Source organism: Melanerpes formicivorus, unplaced genomic scaffold, assembly GCF_026170545.1.
Source record: "Melanerpes formicivorus ecotype bairdi unplaced genomic scaffold, bMelFor1.0.p_v2 SCAF_17, whole genome shotgun sequence".
Classification (NCBI taxonomy): domain Eukaryota; kingdom Metazoa; phylum Chordata; class Aves; order Piciformes; family Picidae; genus Melanerpes; species Melanerpes formicivorus.
The window spans coordinates 12,899,233-12,917,526 of record NW_027142369.1 but is presented as its reverse complement, the minus strand read 5'-3'; the positions used below and the strand labels follow the sequence as shown (position 1 = coordinate 12,917,526).

Sequence of the window (18,294 nt, the reverse complement as noted above, 5' to 3'; positions counted from 1 at the left end):
GAATCATAGAATATCTCAACTTGGGAGGGATGCATAAGGATCATCAAGCCCAACTCCTTTCTTCTTGCAGGAGTATCCAAGACTAAACCATGTAGCTAAGAGCATCATCCAAATGCTTCAGGAATTCTGACAGGCTTGATGCTGTGGCCGCAGCCCTGGGGAGCTGCTCCCATTGACTGACCACCTTCTCAGTGAAGTACTGTTTCCTAATGTCCAATTTGAACTTCCCTGTGTGTCTTGCTGCTGGTCAGCAGACAGAGGAAATCAGCACCTCTGTCCACTGCCCCTTTTGAGGAAGCTATAGACTGCAGCAGTGTCACCCCTGAGCCTTCAATTCTCCAAGCTGAACCAGCCAAGTGACCTCAGGCACTCCTCTGTAGTCTAGCCCTCAGAACCTTTCATTGTTTTGGTTGTTCTTCATCTGAACACACTCAAAAGTTTCATGTCCATGTATTGAGGTGCCCAAACTGCCCCCAGAACTTGAGATGGGGCACATTAGTGCAGTAGCTGCACCCAGAACTGGAGGTAGGGCTGTAACAGTGCGATGTGGAGTGTGCAATCGCCTCCCTTGACTGGCTAGCAATGCTGTACTTGATGCACTTCAGGCTACCGTTGGCCATTTTGACTGCCAAGGCTCACTGTTGACTCCTATTCAACTTGCCATCAGTCCAAACCCCCAGAGCTCTTTCTATGGGGCTGTTCTCTAGTCATTCATTCCCCAGTGTGTATAACCCTATCACAGGTGTGCAGTCCTACATTTTCTTTCTAAATCCCATACACTTGGTAATTTCCCATCTCTCTAGTCCAGGACCCCACATCTCCTCCTGCTTGATTAATGTACATTTGATTCCTGCTTCCAGGTCACAGAATTATAGAAATGTTTTGGTTGGAGAAGACCTTTAAGATCATCAAGTCCAACCATTATGTAACTCTGCCAAGTAAGGTGCTAAACTATGTCACTCAGCACCACATCTCTGTGTGTTTTAGACACCTAATGGGATGTGGAGTCAACTACCTCCCTGGGGAGCCTGTGCCAAGTGTTTGAGAACCCTTTGGTTGAAAAAGTTTTCTCTAATATTCAACCTAAACCTCCCCTGGTGCAACTTGAGGCCACTTCCTCCCATCCTATGACTTCTTATTAGGGTGCAGAAACCAGCTTCCACCTCCTTTCAGGGCCTTGTAGACAGTGATCTTGGAATATTTTGAGTTGGAAAGGCCTTTTAAAGGTCATCTAATCCAACATAGCTGCAGTAAGTAGGGACATTTTCAACTCTACCAGGTTGCCTTAGAGATCTACTGCCCTGTCTGGCAGCCTCTGCCAGGCCTTCAGGGCTGTATGTGCATTTATATTTATATTCCAGGACCATTTATAAAATATCTCTTTTCAGTACTACCTCTTAAAGTCCCTGCCAGAATGATCCACGCTAATAGTTGCAAGAGGGACGATGGCTTCAGGAAGGAGGGAGGGTGTGTGTGTGAATTTCCCTCAGAGTCGGTGAGCCAAGCAGGGTGCAGGCGGCGTTTTCCCGCCCTAAGTCAGTCTTCAAAACGTACAAAACACTTACGCCCAACGTGGGGCTCGAACCCACGACCCTGGGATTAAGAGTCCCATGCTCTACCGACTGAGCTAGCCGGGCGCTCTGTCGAAGCCTTCCCCCACATATCCTTCACCATATGAACACCAATGTCAACGCCCCGCTGCGGGAACTCCGGGGATTGCATCTTGTTCTTGGCCAGTGACGATTGGTCTATATGGGAACCAATGGGAGCGTCTGTTGTTGGGCTGTGCGGAGCGTGAGCGAGGCCGGGCGGGAGGGGGGCTCCGTCCGGCTGTGGCTGATCGCACCGCCGCCATGAGCTCCATCGGTACCGGGGTGAGTGTGGCCCGGCCGCCTCGGCGGGCCCGGGGGGCAGCGCAGACAGCCCATCTTGCCAGGCCCAGTGCCGGCGTGAGGGTCGTTTGTGCCGGCGGGGAAGTAGGGAGCGGGGAAGGGCCCGGGGCAAGCAGGAACCCCTCGTGCGCTCACTCCCGCCAGGGAGCGCCGCTACCGCGGGGGCTGGCGGGGCAAGGGGGGCCTGTCAGCTCGGCCGGCTCGCCGCAGCGGGGTTCGGGCCGGAGCCACTGCTGAGTCACTGCGGCCCGTTAGGCCGAGGAAGCCAAAGGCAGGAGGCGGGGCTGCTGCCAGGGGCCTGGGGGACAGTGCGGGGCGGGAGGCGGGAGCTGCGCGGGGGTCCCGAGGTGGTCTACAGAGGGGCTGTACCCCCGCGCCCCGGCAGCGGCACGGCCTGGGCAGGGATAGGGTGTTCTCTGACCGGGTAGTGCCGGGGTGAAGCCGGCCCGAAGGGATCTGCAGCGGCCCCGGGGCGAGCCTGTACTCGGGAGGGGGCGGGGGATCGACCGTGGAGAGGCCGCTTTGTTCTGCACCCCGGGCGGGGGGTGGGTGTGTGTCTGCCGGAGCCGCTTAGGTGGCCCTCGAGCCGGCTGTCACCTAGGAATAATCGAAGGTAACCGCGGGTGCGGACTGCTCAGCATGAGTAGCGCAGCACTGTGCTCTCCTGCCTTTGGTGCCAGCCCAGAGCCCTGTACCCAGGTGGTACTCGGCCGGTGGACAGTAAACCAGCTTCTATGCGTGATACACTTAAACATTGTAAATATACCCCTGTTAATAACTATCTATGGTTTTAAATCCTATAAAATACATTTAGAAAGCACAGAGAAAGTTCTTACAGGTTTTAGGTGTTGCACAATGCACGGTGATTTCAGTCCTGTGCAACGTCAGGATTGCTGGGATTTAAGGTTTGGGTATATCCAACACTGATGCAAGAACCTACTGTAGTTGTTAGTGTGTGTTTGCTGTTGTTCATGCGTATTATCCAAGGGGGCAGCCTGCTTCTGGTACTTCAAAGCCATCAATGACTTCTAGGTGACAGTCTTGCAAGTTTTAAACAACTGGACTTCTTCTGGAAATACTGGGATGTAATGGGTTTTCCTGAGTGGTGTGTTTTCTTCTCCAGTACGACTTGTCAGCTTCCACGTTCTCTCCAGATGGCAGAGTATTTCAAGTTGAATATGCTATGAAGGCGGTGGAAAATAGTAGGTAAGATACAAATACTCGTGTCCCTGGTTGTTGACCTCTTTTAAAGCACTGTAACTGGATTAGACAAGCATGATGGCATTGTAGATAAAGTTATGTTGTTAAAATTACTTCTGAGCAGCTGTGTCCTTAGGTTCATTTTAAGAGGCTTCAGATTAACTGTAAAAGTTTTATAATCACTTTTTCTTGCTAGAAACTACTTTTCATTCTTGCTAAGAATTACTTTTGCTTGCCAGAAGCAGATTTGTTGTGGAGAATACAGAGGAAGGCAGTCAGCTTGTGTGTTAAGGGCAATAAAAATTCCATGCTTTGGGGAAAAATCTGATTGCAGGTCTTGTTTTTGTGAGAAAGGTGCTTAGCTCTTATAGCAGTAGAGCTGCTGAGCATTATCTAAAGGACCATTTTATTGATGTGAATTGTGGCACTGCAAGACTGATGTGCTCAGTGCCTCAGAAATTTTAAACAACTTCATATGTACTCTTCAAAAAACTGAGAACAGCTGAGTTCTGGTAAAGCTATGCGAGCTTCTCTGTATCTCTCTTCCCTCAAGTATATACAAAGGAGTGCTGTAGAGTGAAAATCCCAACTGTGCTCCAGAAGCAAGGTGATTGATTAGCAAGACATGGACTGGATCACCCACGAGTCTGATAGTAGCCACATGCTGCAAATAAGGATTGGTGAAAGCATTTTGTGTAGGGCACGGTTGGTAATTCTTGGCTTATGATGCACTGTTTGAGGTTTAGAGAAAGAATCGCAGAGGTCAGTTAAGTTGGAAAGGATATTTAAGGTCTTTGAGTCCAAACATTAACCTGGCAAGGCCAAGTCCACCACTAAACCATGTTCTTAGGTTGTCACATCTCCTGGGTCAACGGTATCATCACTCAGCCCACTAATGAGGCAGCAGCTGTGCCATAGCTCCACACAGTGCCACCACTGCATATAGTCTGTTCAGAACTATTTGGGTAGGGACTTCAGGCAGTCCCCTCCTCCTTTGTTTAAGAAAACGATGGGTTTAGTGAGCTTTTTTATCCCCCTCCTTATTGTCCTCTGTGCTGAAGTGCAGTTGTAACAAATCTGTTTCTGAGGGAATTAAGTCATTGTTAGTTATATTTTGTTAATTACACTACAGTTTTGCTTCTGTATGAGAAACTTACATTTATTTTGTCTTCCAGTACAGCAATTGGGATAAGATGCAAAGACGGTGTTGTCTTTGGAGTAGAAAAACTAGTTCTGTCCAAGCTTTATGAAGAGGGTTCCAATAAACGTCTCTTCAATGTCGATCGACATGTTGGAATGGTAAGGTGCCATTCCATATATGTTTTCATTAACTGAAAGGGAGTCCTGTCAAAAGTACCAATCTGTGAATCAGAGAATCAGTAAGAACATGAAGAAAATGTGATTGCTTTTGTGTACAGTCAGAAGTGCCAGTGGGATTTTCAGTGTTTTCTGTAATTTATTCTTGATGGCATGCACATATATAAATAAAATCCAAATAAAAAATGGAAGACAGACATATTTTGAGGCTGCTAAGATTTTTTTAAATGCTTTTAGCATTCCTATTGTTTACACCTGAATGTAAATATAAACACAGGTGTTAAAAGTGGTACTTCTAAAACACAGTTAACAAATAAGATGTGTTAAGGGCAAAGCATAGAATCATAGAATGGTTTGGGTTGGAACGTTGGAAGGGACCTTAAAAAGACCATCTAGTTCCAAACCTGCTGCATGGGCAGGGATGCCTCCTACTAGACAAGGTTGCCCAAGGCCACATCTGTCCTGTCCTGGCTTTGAACACTTCCAGAGTTGGAGCCTCTACCACATGCTTCTCTCCTCAGCAGTGTGTCAGTCTGCTGAGTTCTGTGAAGACTGGCCTGTAAATTAGTGGCTAATCCATATTAATGATGATAAGAAATAGTGGTTATAACTGCCTGAAACTGTCTGCTGGTGACATGGTCAGTATCAGACAGAGAGTTGGACGTGTTTCTAATTCAAGTAGCCATACAAAAGAGGGGGAAAAAAGTATATTGCTATGTTTGTCTTTTCTGAAGTTTAGATGAAGTATTATAATGAAATTTTATATATAGAGAGAATTTATATATTTTATAAAGATACATAACTAAAAATTTTACAAAGGTGGGTAGTGACAGGATGAGGAGTAATGGCTTCAAATTGGAAGAAGCTGCATTTTGATTAGACAGTAGAAAATTCTTCACCATGATGGTGGTGAGGCACTGCGACAGGTTGCCCAGACAAGTTTTGGAGGCACCAACTCTAGAGGTGCTCAAAGCCAGGTTGGAAGGGGCCTTGAGAAGCCTGGTCTAGTAGGAGCTGTTCTTGCCCATGGCAGGGGGTATTTGAACTAAGTGTTCTTTAAGGTCCCTTCCAACTCAAATAATTCTGTAATTCTGTGACAACAAACAATACTTCATATATAATATTAATAATACATATTGTTTGGGTTAGCATAGTGGGAGCAAATCACAGGATGCTGTTTAACATGAAGATGCTTTTAGATACTGAATTTACTAGAGAAAAATTCCATTAATAGAATCACATAATGTTAGGGGTTGGAAGGGATCTCTAGAGATCATAGAGTCCAGATGCCGTGCCAAAGCAGGATCATCTAGGGGTTGCCACATGGGAACACATCCATGTGGGTTTTGAAAGTCTCAAGAGGAGGCTCCACAGCCTCTCTGGGCAGCCTGTTCCAGTGGTTCAGCACCTTCACAATAAAGAAGTTTTTCCTTATGTTGAGGTGGAACTTCCTGTGTTCCAGTTTCTTTATTAATATATAACAATCTTGACATGTTTAGAGCTTGCTAGTAAATGGATAGATGATTAAATTCACTTGTAGTAGTATGTAAAATTCAGTAAAGATCTCAGTTAAGTTACGTAATTGAACTTTTGTCCATTATTTTGTTAAGTCACTGGCAGCTATGTTGGTCTAGCTGATGACAATTCTCATTTCAGGCAGTAGCAGGACTTCTGGCAGATGCTCGTTCTTTGGCAGACATAGCTAGAGAAGAGGCATCTAACTTTAGATCTAACTATGGCTATGATATTCCACTGAAGGTAAGAAACTCATGCAGTTCAGCTGGGATTTTTTTGTTCTTAGTCTTGATAGGAGAATTAAATTTTATTGATATTTATCTATTTCTATAAATAAAGATTGTTTGGGTTTTTTTCCCCCTTTTTCTGCCTAGCATCTTGCAGACAGAGTGGCTATGTATGTGCATGCATACACACTGTACAGTGCTGTCAGACCTTTTGGCTGTAGGTAAGTCTTTCAAACTTAGCCTTATTTGTAATGATACTTTGTTTCACAGTCATTGGAGCTATTTAGATTGATCTTTTTCTTCAAACTAGGAATTAGTAACCTAGAATTCGTCCTACGGACAGATTCTCTTCCCATTCTTTTTTGTGTGTGTAAAGCCTCAGGTGAAGAATTCAGATTTGCCTAACAGTATGCCAGGCTTCTATGTAGATGCCAGTTTGTCCCTGAGTTTTAAAGCTGCAGAATTGATGCTATTAAATCTGTGACAGTGATGAAAGCAGAACTTTTCCTCTGCAGTCATCCATCTTGCATCAGTAGCTAAAAAGCAGGTTCCAACTGCTGTGTAGTTCTGGTATGAAGGGATTAATAAAGTGAGACCTGTCTAGTTCATGGAATGCTTTGGGTTGGAAGGGACCTTTAAAAGCCTTTTTACAGGTAAGTAAAATATTTCTGCTGTGGTGACAACACTAAACTGTTGAGACAAATTGCTTAACAGAATGTAGCAGGACAGTTGGTTACGCTCCAGGAAGAATGTAGGAAACATGAGCTGCTTTAGTCTCTAATTCTTTGAGTGCTGGTTTGAAGAAATTTTCTAATTTCATCTTTCCCTTCCAGTTTCATGTTGGGGTCCTATGATGAGGATGATGGTGCACAGTTGTACATGATTGATCCATCAGGAGTTTCATACGTGAGTGTGTCAGAAGTACTCCTGTCTTGGCATAAGTTCACCTTTGACAAATTCCCAGTTAGGATATTCGGTGTTATTTCAAAAGGGCTGTTCTCTCTCTTTGCATGGGAAGATCTGCTTGAATCACTATTTGTTATGAACAGAGATTGGGTTTGTTCATCTGCATGTTAAACACATGTTGTGCATTTCATAAAAGTGCAGTCTCTCAGAAACTATTATTAAAGCTTGTGTCTCAGAAATTTGGGATTTCGTTCCATCTGGCTGTATCTAATGAAAAGTCCCATGTGCTGTCCAAAAAGGGCAAGTTTTGTAGGGATAACCCATTGACCAAATACTTCAGGTAAGACAGGTAAGATCAGGCCCTAATTTATAGTTAGCTCTTCCATTTACTGTAAAACCAATTTTGAAACTGTGTTTCATCAAATGGAGCAGGTACATTTCTGTCCAGGACCTACTGAGCACTTACATTTTCTGTCAACCGTGGCAGCACTAAATCTAGTGAGTGAGTTCTATTCAACAATTTGGGAATGTGTCCTGAGAGAGAACAGTTCCTGGGTTTATTGGATTTTCTCACTATGTGAGTAGGGGAGGAGTTACCATATTAGAATTTAATTAAATTTTCTTGTTTCCTTTTTAGGGTTATTGGGGGTGTGCCATTGGTAAAGCCAGGCAGGCTGCAAAAACAGAGATCGAGAAACTTCAGGTATGATGTTACAGTTTTGTTGTGCTGTTTCGAGACAAAAAGTTCTTATGATGTTACTTTTTGGATGCATAAAAGATACAAAACACAGGAGAAGCAACAGATGGAATATTCCCTTGTATGTTTTAGGAGGTGTTGTAGCCTCTGGAACAGCAGTGTTTCTCCAAGTCTTGCCCTTAGGCAATCGGTAGTCTGTACGGAGTGAACATTTGAAACAGGAAGCATAAACACACACAGCTGTGTGTGCCAGCGTGCAAAGTACTTGAATGAATGTAAAAGTAACCAAATTTTTATGTGTGAATGAAAACCTTAGGGCATGTGAACACTAGGAAGAAGAGTATGGCTATGCAGCACACCATCACTGATACAAAAAAAAAAAGCCGATTTTGTTCAGCATTTCCTGCTTTCACAACAGTGTTCCTTGTCAGTGTTGCAAGGAGATGCTACAAGTACACATCACTAAATTGTTTTGTAGTTTCTGGAGGAGCACACAAACAGTTGGCTGTGTAAAACTAATCTGTGGAGAGATGACTGTAAGAGATGGAAATGTGCCTTAAGCTGATTTAGAATTAAGTTAAAATAAAAAAACCCTTCCTTCTTCCTCTTATGTTTTAATCTGACCTCTAGGAATCAGAGACAATTAATGTGGGACAAAATCCTGTTCCTGGTCTGTCTCATGTAGTACTTGATACTCTGCTAGCCTCTTATCTATGATTTCAGTCTGCAGGACGTCACAGCTGTTCATAGAAAGGTTTGGAGTTTATATGGTTGTTACACTTTTAATAAGAGTCTGGTGCTGTAGCATCATAAATGAACAATTACAGGAAGAATTTCTGGACTTGATTCACTCGGTCTTGAATCTGGTCAGATGATTGGATACTAACTTACAAGTAAGAAGCCTACGAGATGATCTGATTTTGGTACTGGAATTGTGGCATTTAGCAAATAATTTCAGTCTCCATGTGTGCAAACTGGCAGAAAGCTAATAATATGTTGGTAACACTTAATCTGCCCCAAAAAAATAGTTTTCTGTGCAGTGCTGAGATTTTCAAAAAGTTCCTAAGAAGAATGTGTATTGCTTGGACTTAACAGTAGAGCCTGTAAAATTGAGTATATGGGAACAGTGGTGTGCTGTGTGACCTAACTGCATTCATGTATTTAGTGCCATGTTTGCAGAACATCTTCAGGAACGCGTATGATCTTGTCACAGTGATGTGCAGCAAGTCCAGTCTTGCATGCTGATACTTTTTGTTAATCATAGACTAGGCAGGTTTCCAGCTCAGACTTAACTTTGACAAGATGGATTTGTCAAAACTGAAATGGGAAAAAAGGCAGAAGTACAGAAGCTTTTATGGGATGGTACCACCTACAGTAGACTGTCAGATAAAGTTTGCTCTTGTGGAAGAGGTGACTACAGATGGAAAGTAAGAGGCAAGCAGGTAGTTAAAACATTAAACCCACCTTGCACGTATGGCAGAGCAGATACTGTACTGGGTAGGGGGCACACTATACAAAACCCTCATAGGCAGCCAACAGTGCAAGCTGAAAACACTGCGCTGATCACATCTGTTGCATCTTGGCACCGCTGAGGCCACACCTTGAATACTGGGTTCAGTTTTGGGTGTCTCACTATTAAGAAGGACATTGAGGTGCTGGAGCGTTTCCAGAGAAGGGCAGAGCAGCTGGTGAAGGATCTAGAGCACAAGTCTTAAGAGGAGCATCTGAGGGAACTGGGGTTGTTTAGTCTGGAGAAAAAAAGGCTGAGGGGAGACCTTCTCACTCCCTACAACTATCTGAAAGGATGTTGTAGTGAGGTGGGGGTCAGTCTCTTCTCCCAAGTGATAGGATGAGAGGAAATAGCCTCAAGTTGCACCAGGGGAGAGTTATATTGGGTATTACCAAACATTTCTCCACTGGAAGAGTGGTCAAGCCCTGGAACAGGCTGCCTAAGGAAGTGGTGGAATTACCATCCCTGAGAGTGTTCAAAAAACTTGTAGAGGTGGCACTTGGGAACATGAAAGCATGTCCCTTAAGGACATGAAACCACCAAGTCCAAGTGATGAACTTGACAGTGTTAGGTTAACAGTTGAACCCCGTAATCTCAGGTCTTTTCCAACCTTTATGATTCTATGATTTTATGCCAACTGTATGGTATTTTCAGCTGTGGGAAAGCCTGTAGTCATGTAGAGAGCACTTGGATCTCTTCTACAGTACTTTTCATGCAGTGAACAACCTTTTTGATGTATGGACATAATTAACTCCTGTGACAAACTGTTACAAGTTTTCCTCTGATTGTCTGCTGAATGCATACCTTGTGTATATGTGATAGTAGCAGACCTCTGGGTTTTTCTGTTTCACTACTAACTTTATATGCATCAATACACAGTAATTTAAATGTCTGTGACACAAGATATGCAGAGCAGAGCAGTGCTCTGTGTGTTTATGGATTTAGTGTCACAAATGTTAAGGGCTGGGACAATGGGTCTTTGTTGAAGAAACTTCTTAGGAAGTGTGATGGCATGTCTGTCTAACCAGACATGGGCACTTCTCTGGCCCACTGCTTGTGTGGCACGTGCTTTACAAAGTGCAGTGATACTCAACATAAAGTAAGGAGTGTTGTCACTTTAATTCCTTCACCAGTGTCCCAAAACTAGTTTCCATACTATGGTTTTGAAAATATTTTGAGGTTTGGACAGAGATGGTAAACTGCATTACTGGAACCTAATAGAATATTTTAATGCTTCATAGTCCAGAAGAGTTGACTGGCACAAGATCTGACCTACAAAAATGGAAATTGGCACAAAACATTGTTTCTAAACTATGTGCAACTGTCATAAGACTGTGATAGAACAGTGAGAAAATACAAGATGAGATGCCAATACCTTGCTCAGGCAACTGGTTGTTAACACTGGAACAATATTCTTATCTTAAGACATTAGAAGTCAAAATTGCTGGCAGAAAATGTTGGTAATACCAAAAGTATTACTGCACTGCCTAGAAAGGACATGAATATTAAACACAGAATATTCCCCCCCCATATTGTACATGTGGTTATTTTATGTCAGTTGATGATGAAGCATCTAAGAACAAGTCAGATTTTTATAGTGCTAAAGTTTATCTGTTCAGCTGCTTCCAGCTGGTGAGTGCTTTTAAGTTGGGGAGGTTTCCACATAACAGTATTTTCAGTGGTAAAATTCTTCACTGGAAGAATGACTCACATGTAGCAGGCTGAAAGACTCATCACAGTGAATAAATTTGGTTCTGGTCATAGCCTTTTGTCACTCTTCTCACTGCTGAACAGTAAGCTCATTAGGCACGTGCACAGCCACTTCTGTTCTGGCCCTGTGGAAATTTGAAACAGTATCTTTTCTTCAGCTGTGTAATTTTTGTCTACAGATGAAGGAGATGACCTGCCGTGATGTTGTTAAAGAGGTTGCAAAAATGTAAGTCTCCAACTTGTTTTTCCAACTCAAAAATCTGTACTGGTGAGCTGGCTGTGGTTTCAAACTGAAGCTGTTAAATTGGGTTCCAGATTTTGTTTCTACTAGATGAGTCCTTATGCTGACTCTAGCATCTTCTAGTAGTATTTTTTTCCCCTTGTTGTGAGATGAGATATGCTACTCAGTTCTGAAAAATGCCAAAGGATGTGAAAAATAGGCATTTTGATCTCATCTGCTACTTTTTACAGATGCAACTTGTAGCACCAGTGGATTAAAGGTTAAACTCTCTGAATGTAGTCACTGGTTTAAAAATACATAAACCAGATGACGAGAAACATCTTAGTGTCGTGATTCTGAAGAAAGAGCTGTGCGCTTTAGTTACGCAGATTGATGCTTCAGAAGTGAAGTAGCACTCCATAAATGGAGCTGAGGTCTTTGACACAGCCTTCCTATCTGCCTAAAAAAGACTGAAGTGCTTAGGAAAGGAGCAAAGGATAACTCCTTCTTTAAGTGTATGTATAGGGTATAGTTGGTCTCATTTAAATGAGATACGACATGGAAAGACTAGAAATATTTTATTTGCTATTGATTGATGCAGTTTAGGACAACACATCAGTAATATAGTCACCTGTAGTCCCTAATAATATACCACAAACTCTATGTGAGGACAGTATATTTACAGGGGAAAAAGGTACCATTCAATGTCATGTACTAGCTGAGGGGAAAAATGATACCAGGAGGAGAGATTTTCTGCTAGGTAGAGTGAGTTGGCCAGTACTAAACTTTCTTGAAAATATTTGTCAATTAGTATTTCTTCAAACACATACAAGTATCCTTTCAGGTATCTGCATGTTTTGTGCTTGTCACAGATTTAATAACCTGCAGCTCCAAAATGTCAATCTCGAGCCATGTGGAGCTTACAAGGCTTGTAAGCCTTGTGGCTTACAACCTTGCTTAGAAGGTTATAAAGAAGTAATAAATTTGCTTCTGTGATTGGTGTCGCAGCACTTGTGCTTATTTCACAGTTTGTGTCTGAGGGTGTCATGGCAGCAGGTAGAACAATGTGTGGCGTCTCTGTTCTTGAAATCTAGCAAGGACTAGCAATTCTAAACCAGCATAAATAAGGCATGGAGTTTCAAATAATGAAAAGACTTCTGTTCTGCCTCAGCTCAAAACTTAGCTATAGATGCAGTTCCATTTTTTTCAGCTCAAGTTCAGCTTCTTATTAGCATTTAGTAAGATAGCAAATATTTTAATCGCTTCTTTTAACAAGAGTCCAGAGTAACAATTTCTTCTGGAGCTTGTAATGGTGCTTGTAACCATCTGAACACATAGAAAGGCCTATCAATCATCTTAGACAGTGACCAGTAAGTCCAGTCTAAGGGTGATGAGAGTATGTCAGAAGAGCATAAGGATGTAGTTTCATTTTCTAGGACACCAGCATTAACTTTGTTCTTCATATTTGTTTCACAATACTTTCAATTAAAATTTGATAAAAAGTACTTAGGGGCAAGGTTTAGCAGTGGACTTAGTAGTGTGAGGTTAATGGTTGGACTTGGTGACCTTAAAGGTCTTTCCCAGCCTGATGATGATTCTACTTAGTGTGGTGCTAAAGGCATCTTTCCTTCCTCCACCATGTCCAGGCTGTCTGTGTTGGCTCAGAACAGCAGGTATTTCTCAGCTTTTGACTTAATCGTGCTTTCTGAAACAAACTGAGGAATACAATCTTCTCAAGAAGTGAAGGCACAGGTGGTTGTAAGTTCTGTTGTTTTGAGTGTATGGCTCAACTCAGAGGTGTTAGTTTGTCTGTGTGCTCTGCAGCTGAGGACTGAATACTATGGTGCAGAATTGCTATTACAGTGTAACATTTTTATCTGCAGACTGAGGCAGTACCATCTGGCCTAATGAAATCACTCCTATGTGGTATTACCACTTGTGGACTACCTTCTGATCACCGTCATGTATGCCATAAATAAGCATGGCAGTCTGTATGGAGATCTATGTACAGGCTTCTAATTAGACACAGATAATCTGGTGTTGGAATTTAGTCTTAAGTATAAACTGAAGTAAGATTTACAGAAGACATCTAGGACACTCATAACACCCCAGTTCAGGAGAGACAGGGAACTACGGGAGAGAGTCCAATGGAGGGTACAAAGATGATGAGGAAAGGCTGAGAAGGCCTAGGGCTCTTTAGCCTGAAGAAGAGCATTCCGAGAAAGGATCTTATCAGTGCTGATTGATATCTAAAGGGTGGGTGTCAAGAGGATGGGACTGGCCAGAATCTTCAGTGGTGCCCACTTGGGCAGAGGCAACAGACACAAATCAGAACACAGGAAGTTCTACATAGGCATATGGAATAACTTCTTCAAAAGTGCCAGAGCACTGGAACAGGCTGCCCAGAGAGATTGTGGAGTCTCCCTTTCTAGAGACTTTCAAAACCCACCTGGACATGATCTTGGACAACTTGGTCTGAGTGACCCTGCTTTAGCAGGGAAGTTGGACTAGATGATTCCTAAAGGTCTCTTCCAACCCCCACCATTCTGTGATTCTGTATGCTAACTAATCTAGCAGAAGCAGGCAGTGATGATGTAGCCTTGGTTGTGCAGTATTCTACAAGTTACCCCTGGGGAGATTCCAATTAGACACAATGAAATTTTTTTAAATGAGAATAATCAGCCATTGGAACAATCTCCCCAGAGAGGTGGTGGAGTTGCCAACATTGATCACTTTCAAGATTCGCTTGGGCAGGGTGCTGGGCCTGTATCATGCTTTTGCCAAGAAAAATTGGACCACATGATCCTTGAGCTCCCTTCCAACCTGGTATTCTATGAGTAGTTGAAACTTAATGTTTGTTCTGATTTAGATAACTTGAACATCTTAGTTATAATCATTTAATGTATTGTTGTACTTGCAATCAAGCCTCAAAAACATCACAGGGGGCTTTTTTTTTTGTGTGTGTGTAGGCAGGGGAGAAAGCATGGTGGGAGCTTCTATTAGCCATAAGAAGAGTACTAAAAGAAGAAATTGGTGAAAGTATATTTAGCCTATTGATCAACCTGTTCTAATCTGTACTTTTTCTGTTCCTTCCAGAATCTACATAGTTCACGATGAAGTAAAGGATAAAGCTTTTGAGCTGGAACTCAGCTGGGTTGGAGAAAGTAATGCATTTTTGTAATTTCTATAAACAATAGGGCAAAAAATAACTTTCTGCAACTAAAGTAAAACATTGCTTTTTAAATACACTCTGTGTGAAGGTCTCTGTGTGGATTTTACTTAATATGTGTTTCTTTCACTGGCAGTAACCAATGGAAAACATGAAATTGTTCCCAAAGACATCAGAGAAGAAGCAGAAAAATATGCCAAGGTAAGGCCTGACTTTGGTATCATCTCAGTCTGGTGTAGAAGGAAGTAATTGAAAATTAGGCTTCTACTCTAGCAATGGCTGGAAAATGTAGTTAGAGCACACGTCACTTCAGCATTAGCTGGTGTTATTCAGAGGAGAGAATGGTGACATTTACAGTGTAATCCAGGGTTAGTTCTTACTGTCAAAACCCATGTGATTGAGTGGGCTTGCACAGGTAGCATGTTTCTGTTTCCAGAATAAATGTATTAACTCTTCAGCCCTGGTGTCAGTGGGAAGAGGTGGTAAGTCTTGTTGTCTAGAACAGTTTTTATAGATAACCAGCTGGAGAAGTTTAAATTTCCAGCATTTAACAGCTTTGCATTTGCTCTATAAATAATGGTGGTACTTCATATTACTTCCTAAGCATACAAACAAGTCTGCTGAACACAAAGCTTTGGAGAGGTTGAGAGGATTGTAAAGCTGTAGCTAAACTTGTTTTGCTTATATGCCAAACTATATTTTCTTTAATTAAACTTTTCTTTTTTAATAGGAATCTTTGAAAGAGGAAGATGAATCAGATGATGACAACATGTAACATATTGTTACTTCAAGACAAGTTGAACTTTTCTTAATTTACAGCAGGTTTGTTTATAACATATTAAGCATGGGATGCTTATGTACTTGTTGGGAGAAACTGAGCAACCAACTTGCACTAATAAATTTTCCATTTTACTGTCTGTTAGCTTTTATTTCAAAAGAGCAAAGGCCAGCATCATCAAGAATCAGCTGTACTCTGTATCAAAACATTAAGAAGGAAAGTCAGGTGTTTCTGCTTCTTACTACAGCACTCTGACCCAGCCTAAGTACAGAAAAAACAATCTGCCTAGAAACTGTACAAGTCTCGTCTGTACTACAGTTTAATAGTAAAAACTATTACTTGGTTATTCCTTGATTAAGCAGTACCACCATCTGCAGTTCATTCATAGGCAGTCTGTGATTGCTCTTGGCAAAAATGAGAACATACCTAACTGTAAACCAGCTGGTGACAGGTTGAGTGACAATTCCAAACAGCCTCTGTAACAAGCAAGAGTTCAGGAAAAGGAATTTTAATTGGAAGTATTAAGCCTGGACTTACCTGAAAGGTAGGAGAAACTGGAAAGTAATTCAGTTTGAAACAGTGCTTGTGTTAAGTTCTAAAGCTGTGAGATCTATTAAGCAGTGCAACTGGAATTAATGCTTAGAAAGCTTAACTATTTCTGAACAACTTCATTCAGCTGTAGTTTCTTAAATGACTTCTGAACAAGCTTTATCAACGGTTGCCCTTCTCAGGAATTGTAAACAAGCTTTCCTGCTTTCTACTTCCTAGAAAAACTTCTATGCACTTAGAAATCTTGAAAGACAAGATAACAAACTTCAGTTTTCACTGTGTTTTTAAGGTGCTGAACAGAAGTCCTGTTTGTACATGCAGTAAAAATGCTAACAATCATCTTAATCTAAAATGCATACTTCTTCAATGAATCAAACTCCTCAGCTTTAGTATTATACACTAATGATTGCCAGCCCTTTAAAGGCTCTCCCTTGCAGGTTTGGTTTGTTTTTTTTAACCTGTAGACAACACCTGGCCACCTACAGCCTCTTTTCTAATGGGATTACAAGATACAGGTTCTACTTCCTTTTTGTGACAAGGGAAAGACAACAGAGAAGGGTCTGTCTCAGTACTTCGTGATTCTCAGGCTTAAGCCTTCAGGTAGCTTGACTCAGCTAACTCTTCCAACTTCAGCAGAGCAGCTTTCAAAGGCTGCTGGAACTCCTGATCAGGCCTGCCTGAGCCAACATTCATCATGAACATGACAGACTGCCTCCTTCAGTGTTTCCTCCTGAGGCAATAGTATAGCAGTTGCACTGAGTCAGCCTTTTGTCCTGTGTTGCATTTCTCCAAACTGAATTTACTACTTAAGTTTATTGCCCATTCAGCTGTTTGATTCATTAGCAAGTGCTAGTCAGGAAACTCCTCAGCACTCTAAAGTATTATCTGAGGGTTGAGCTTTCACTCACTGGATGTGACAGTGAAGAGTCTACTTGATTCTCTTCATTTTGTCTTTATTCTGTACCTAAAATGTTGCTGTCAGACTGCTAAGTGGAAATTGAAAGCCAGTGACAGCCATTCAGAAGTGGGGACAGAAGTATAACAACAATTACACAAGTCAGGTTTCGGTGAGAAGAGCAAGATCAGTCATGTATAGTTACATGCTAAAGTAGAAGGGAGATGTTCCACAGCACATGAAGAGATACAGGTAGAGAACCACCTACTTGCTTATTCAAAATATATAAACAGCTACATACTACAGAACACGGCAATCTAAAAAGCTCTTTTGAGTAACCTTGCTCTAATCTTTGTTATGGAAAATTATATTAGAAAGTCCAAGGAGAAGCAATTTAAGAGTCTGTGGGCATTAGTACATACAAAGTGCTGTATAGCAGTCTTGCCTGTCATGGCAACAGTTTGCTAAAAACCACCAAGGTGACTTGCTGTCAGGTTCTTTTCCAAATTAAATCACCAAGCTACCAGAGTATAGGCTTAACACAGTTTTGAGAACTAATCTTAAATCTATAGTTATTAAAAAAAAAAGTTTTATTACTTCATTTCCATTGATTGCAGAGGGGAAAAAAGAGCATGCAAAGTGGGGGGAAAAGATCTGCATTTGTTCAGGAGAGGGAGATCTGTGTTTATAATTGGTTTGAAAATGGCCCATTATAACTTCAGTGTCACACTGAAATATGGAAGTGCTCTGCAAGGCTAACAAATGGGCAAGGTAAACATTCCTCAGTTGAAGATACGAGCAAGAGGCAATTCTTATCTGCTCCATTTTGATTAGTTCTGCCCAAAGCACTGGGAAGCTTCAGTCCTAAAGTTATCAGAAAAATATAATTAGCCCATACCAAGCAGCATGCCTTGCTTCGGGCTCCACAAGTAACTTTAAGTCCGGACTCTGGCCATTTACAGGAATGCATAATGGAGGAGAAAACTGCATAGCCACTTGGAATGCAGGTCTGTAGTTCTTGCCATGCCAAAGCACTTTAAGCTAAGAGTTTTAATGGTGCATTCTGTTGCTCAAGACCCAAAGCACAGGCTTTAACAGAACACCAGAAAGTAAGATTGTGTAGACCAACATGTCTCAAGTCATTCCACCCCAAGGAGTATTTCATAAACACAGATCCATAATGACACAAGCAGGCTGTACAGCAAGGTGTTTCCTCTCCCTTTAAGTCTCATACATCCACTGACTGTTACTCAGCACCTGATGAATCACTACTCTGATGTTTAATAAGACTGGGTATGTCACATTCCCTGTTACAATTATTTAGTCAGCAACTCCACAGAGCATTGTTGAAAAGAATCAAAGGAACTATGATGAACTGCTTATGACAAGAAAATAGGCTGCGCTCTCTAGTTTACTTGCATATGTCTCTGTGACTGCAACCAGGACAGGTTTTAGAACATCCAACTGAACTTGCAGGGTTTAAAAAAAATCAATTTTAGCCTACTGCATCATGGTAATTAATTTTAATTGTTTGTACTACACCTTTACACAGTCATAAAGATCACTAATTTGAATAACAGCTCCATTACCACTGGCTAGTGCTGCTGCTGAAATTATGGTAAGAGTGAGCTGTTAAAGGGTTCTTCTACAAGCCTCTATGTAAAACTCCCTGTGTGGCTGATACCCACAAGGGTATCTCCAAAAGAAGT

General features: G+C 41.9%; 1 protein-coding gene and 1 non-coding gene across 2 annotated transcripts; one reads left to right on the top strand and one right to left on the bottom strand.

Moving 5' to 3' along the window:
* Nucleotides 1–1,564: 1,564 nt before the first annotated feature.
* On the bottom strand, nucleotides 1,565–1,637 carry TRNAK-CUU (transfer RNA lysine (anticodon CUU)). The gene has a single exon. It is a non-coding gene; the product is annotated as a tRNA-Lys (tRNA).
* Nucleotides 1,638–1,764: 127 nt separating this feature from the next.
* PSMA3 (proteasome 20S subunit alpha 3) lies at nucleotides 1,765–15,280 on the top strand. Its single transcript, XM_068148992.1, has 11 exons — nucleotides 1,765–1,874; nucleotides 3,016–3,098; nucleotides 4,268–4,391; nucleotides 6,066–6,167; nucleotides 6,299–6,372; nucleotides 6,985–7,057; nucleotides 7,695–7,760; nucleotides 11,154–11,200; nucleotides 14,291–14,358; nucleotides 14,500–14,564; nucleotides 15,094–15,280. Exons 1-11 carry the CDS (start codon nucleotides 1,854–1,856, stop codon nucleotides 15,136–15,138), a joined length of 768 nt encoding a protein of 255 aa, XP_068005093.1. The 5' UTR covers nucleotides 1,765–1,853; the 3' UTR covers nucleotides 15,139–15,280.
* Nucleotides 15,281–18,294: the final 3,014 nt, after the last annotated feature.

Coding starts and splice junctions, on each gene's coding strand:
- PSMA3 (XM_068148992.1), top strand. CDS start 1,854: ATGAGCTCCATCGGTACCGGG. Junction 6,168..6,298: donor GCTATGATATTCCACTGAAG/GTAAGAAACTCA, acceptor TTTTCTGCCTAG/CATCTTGCAGACAGAGTGGC. Junction 14,359..14,499: donor ACTCAGCTGGGTTGGAGAAA/GTAATGCATTTT, acceptor TTTCACTGGCAG/TAACCAATGGAAAACATGAA.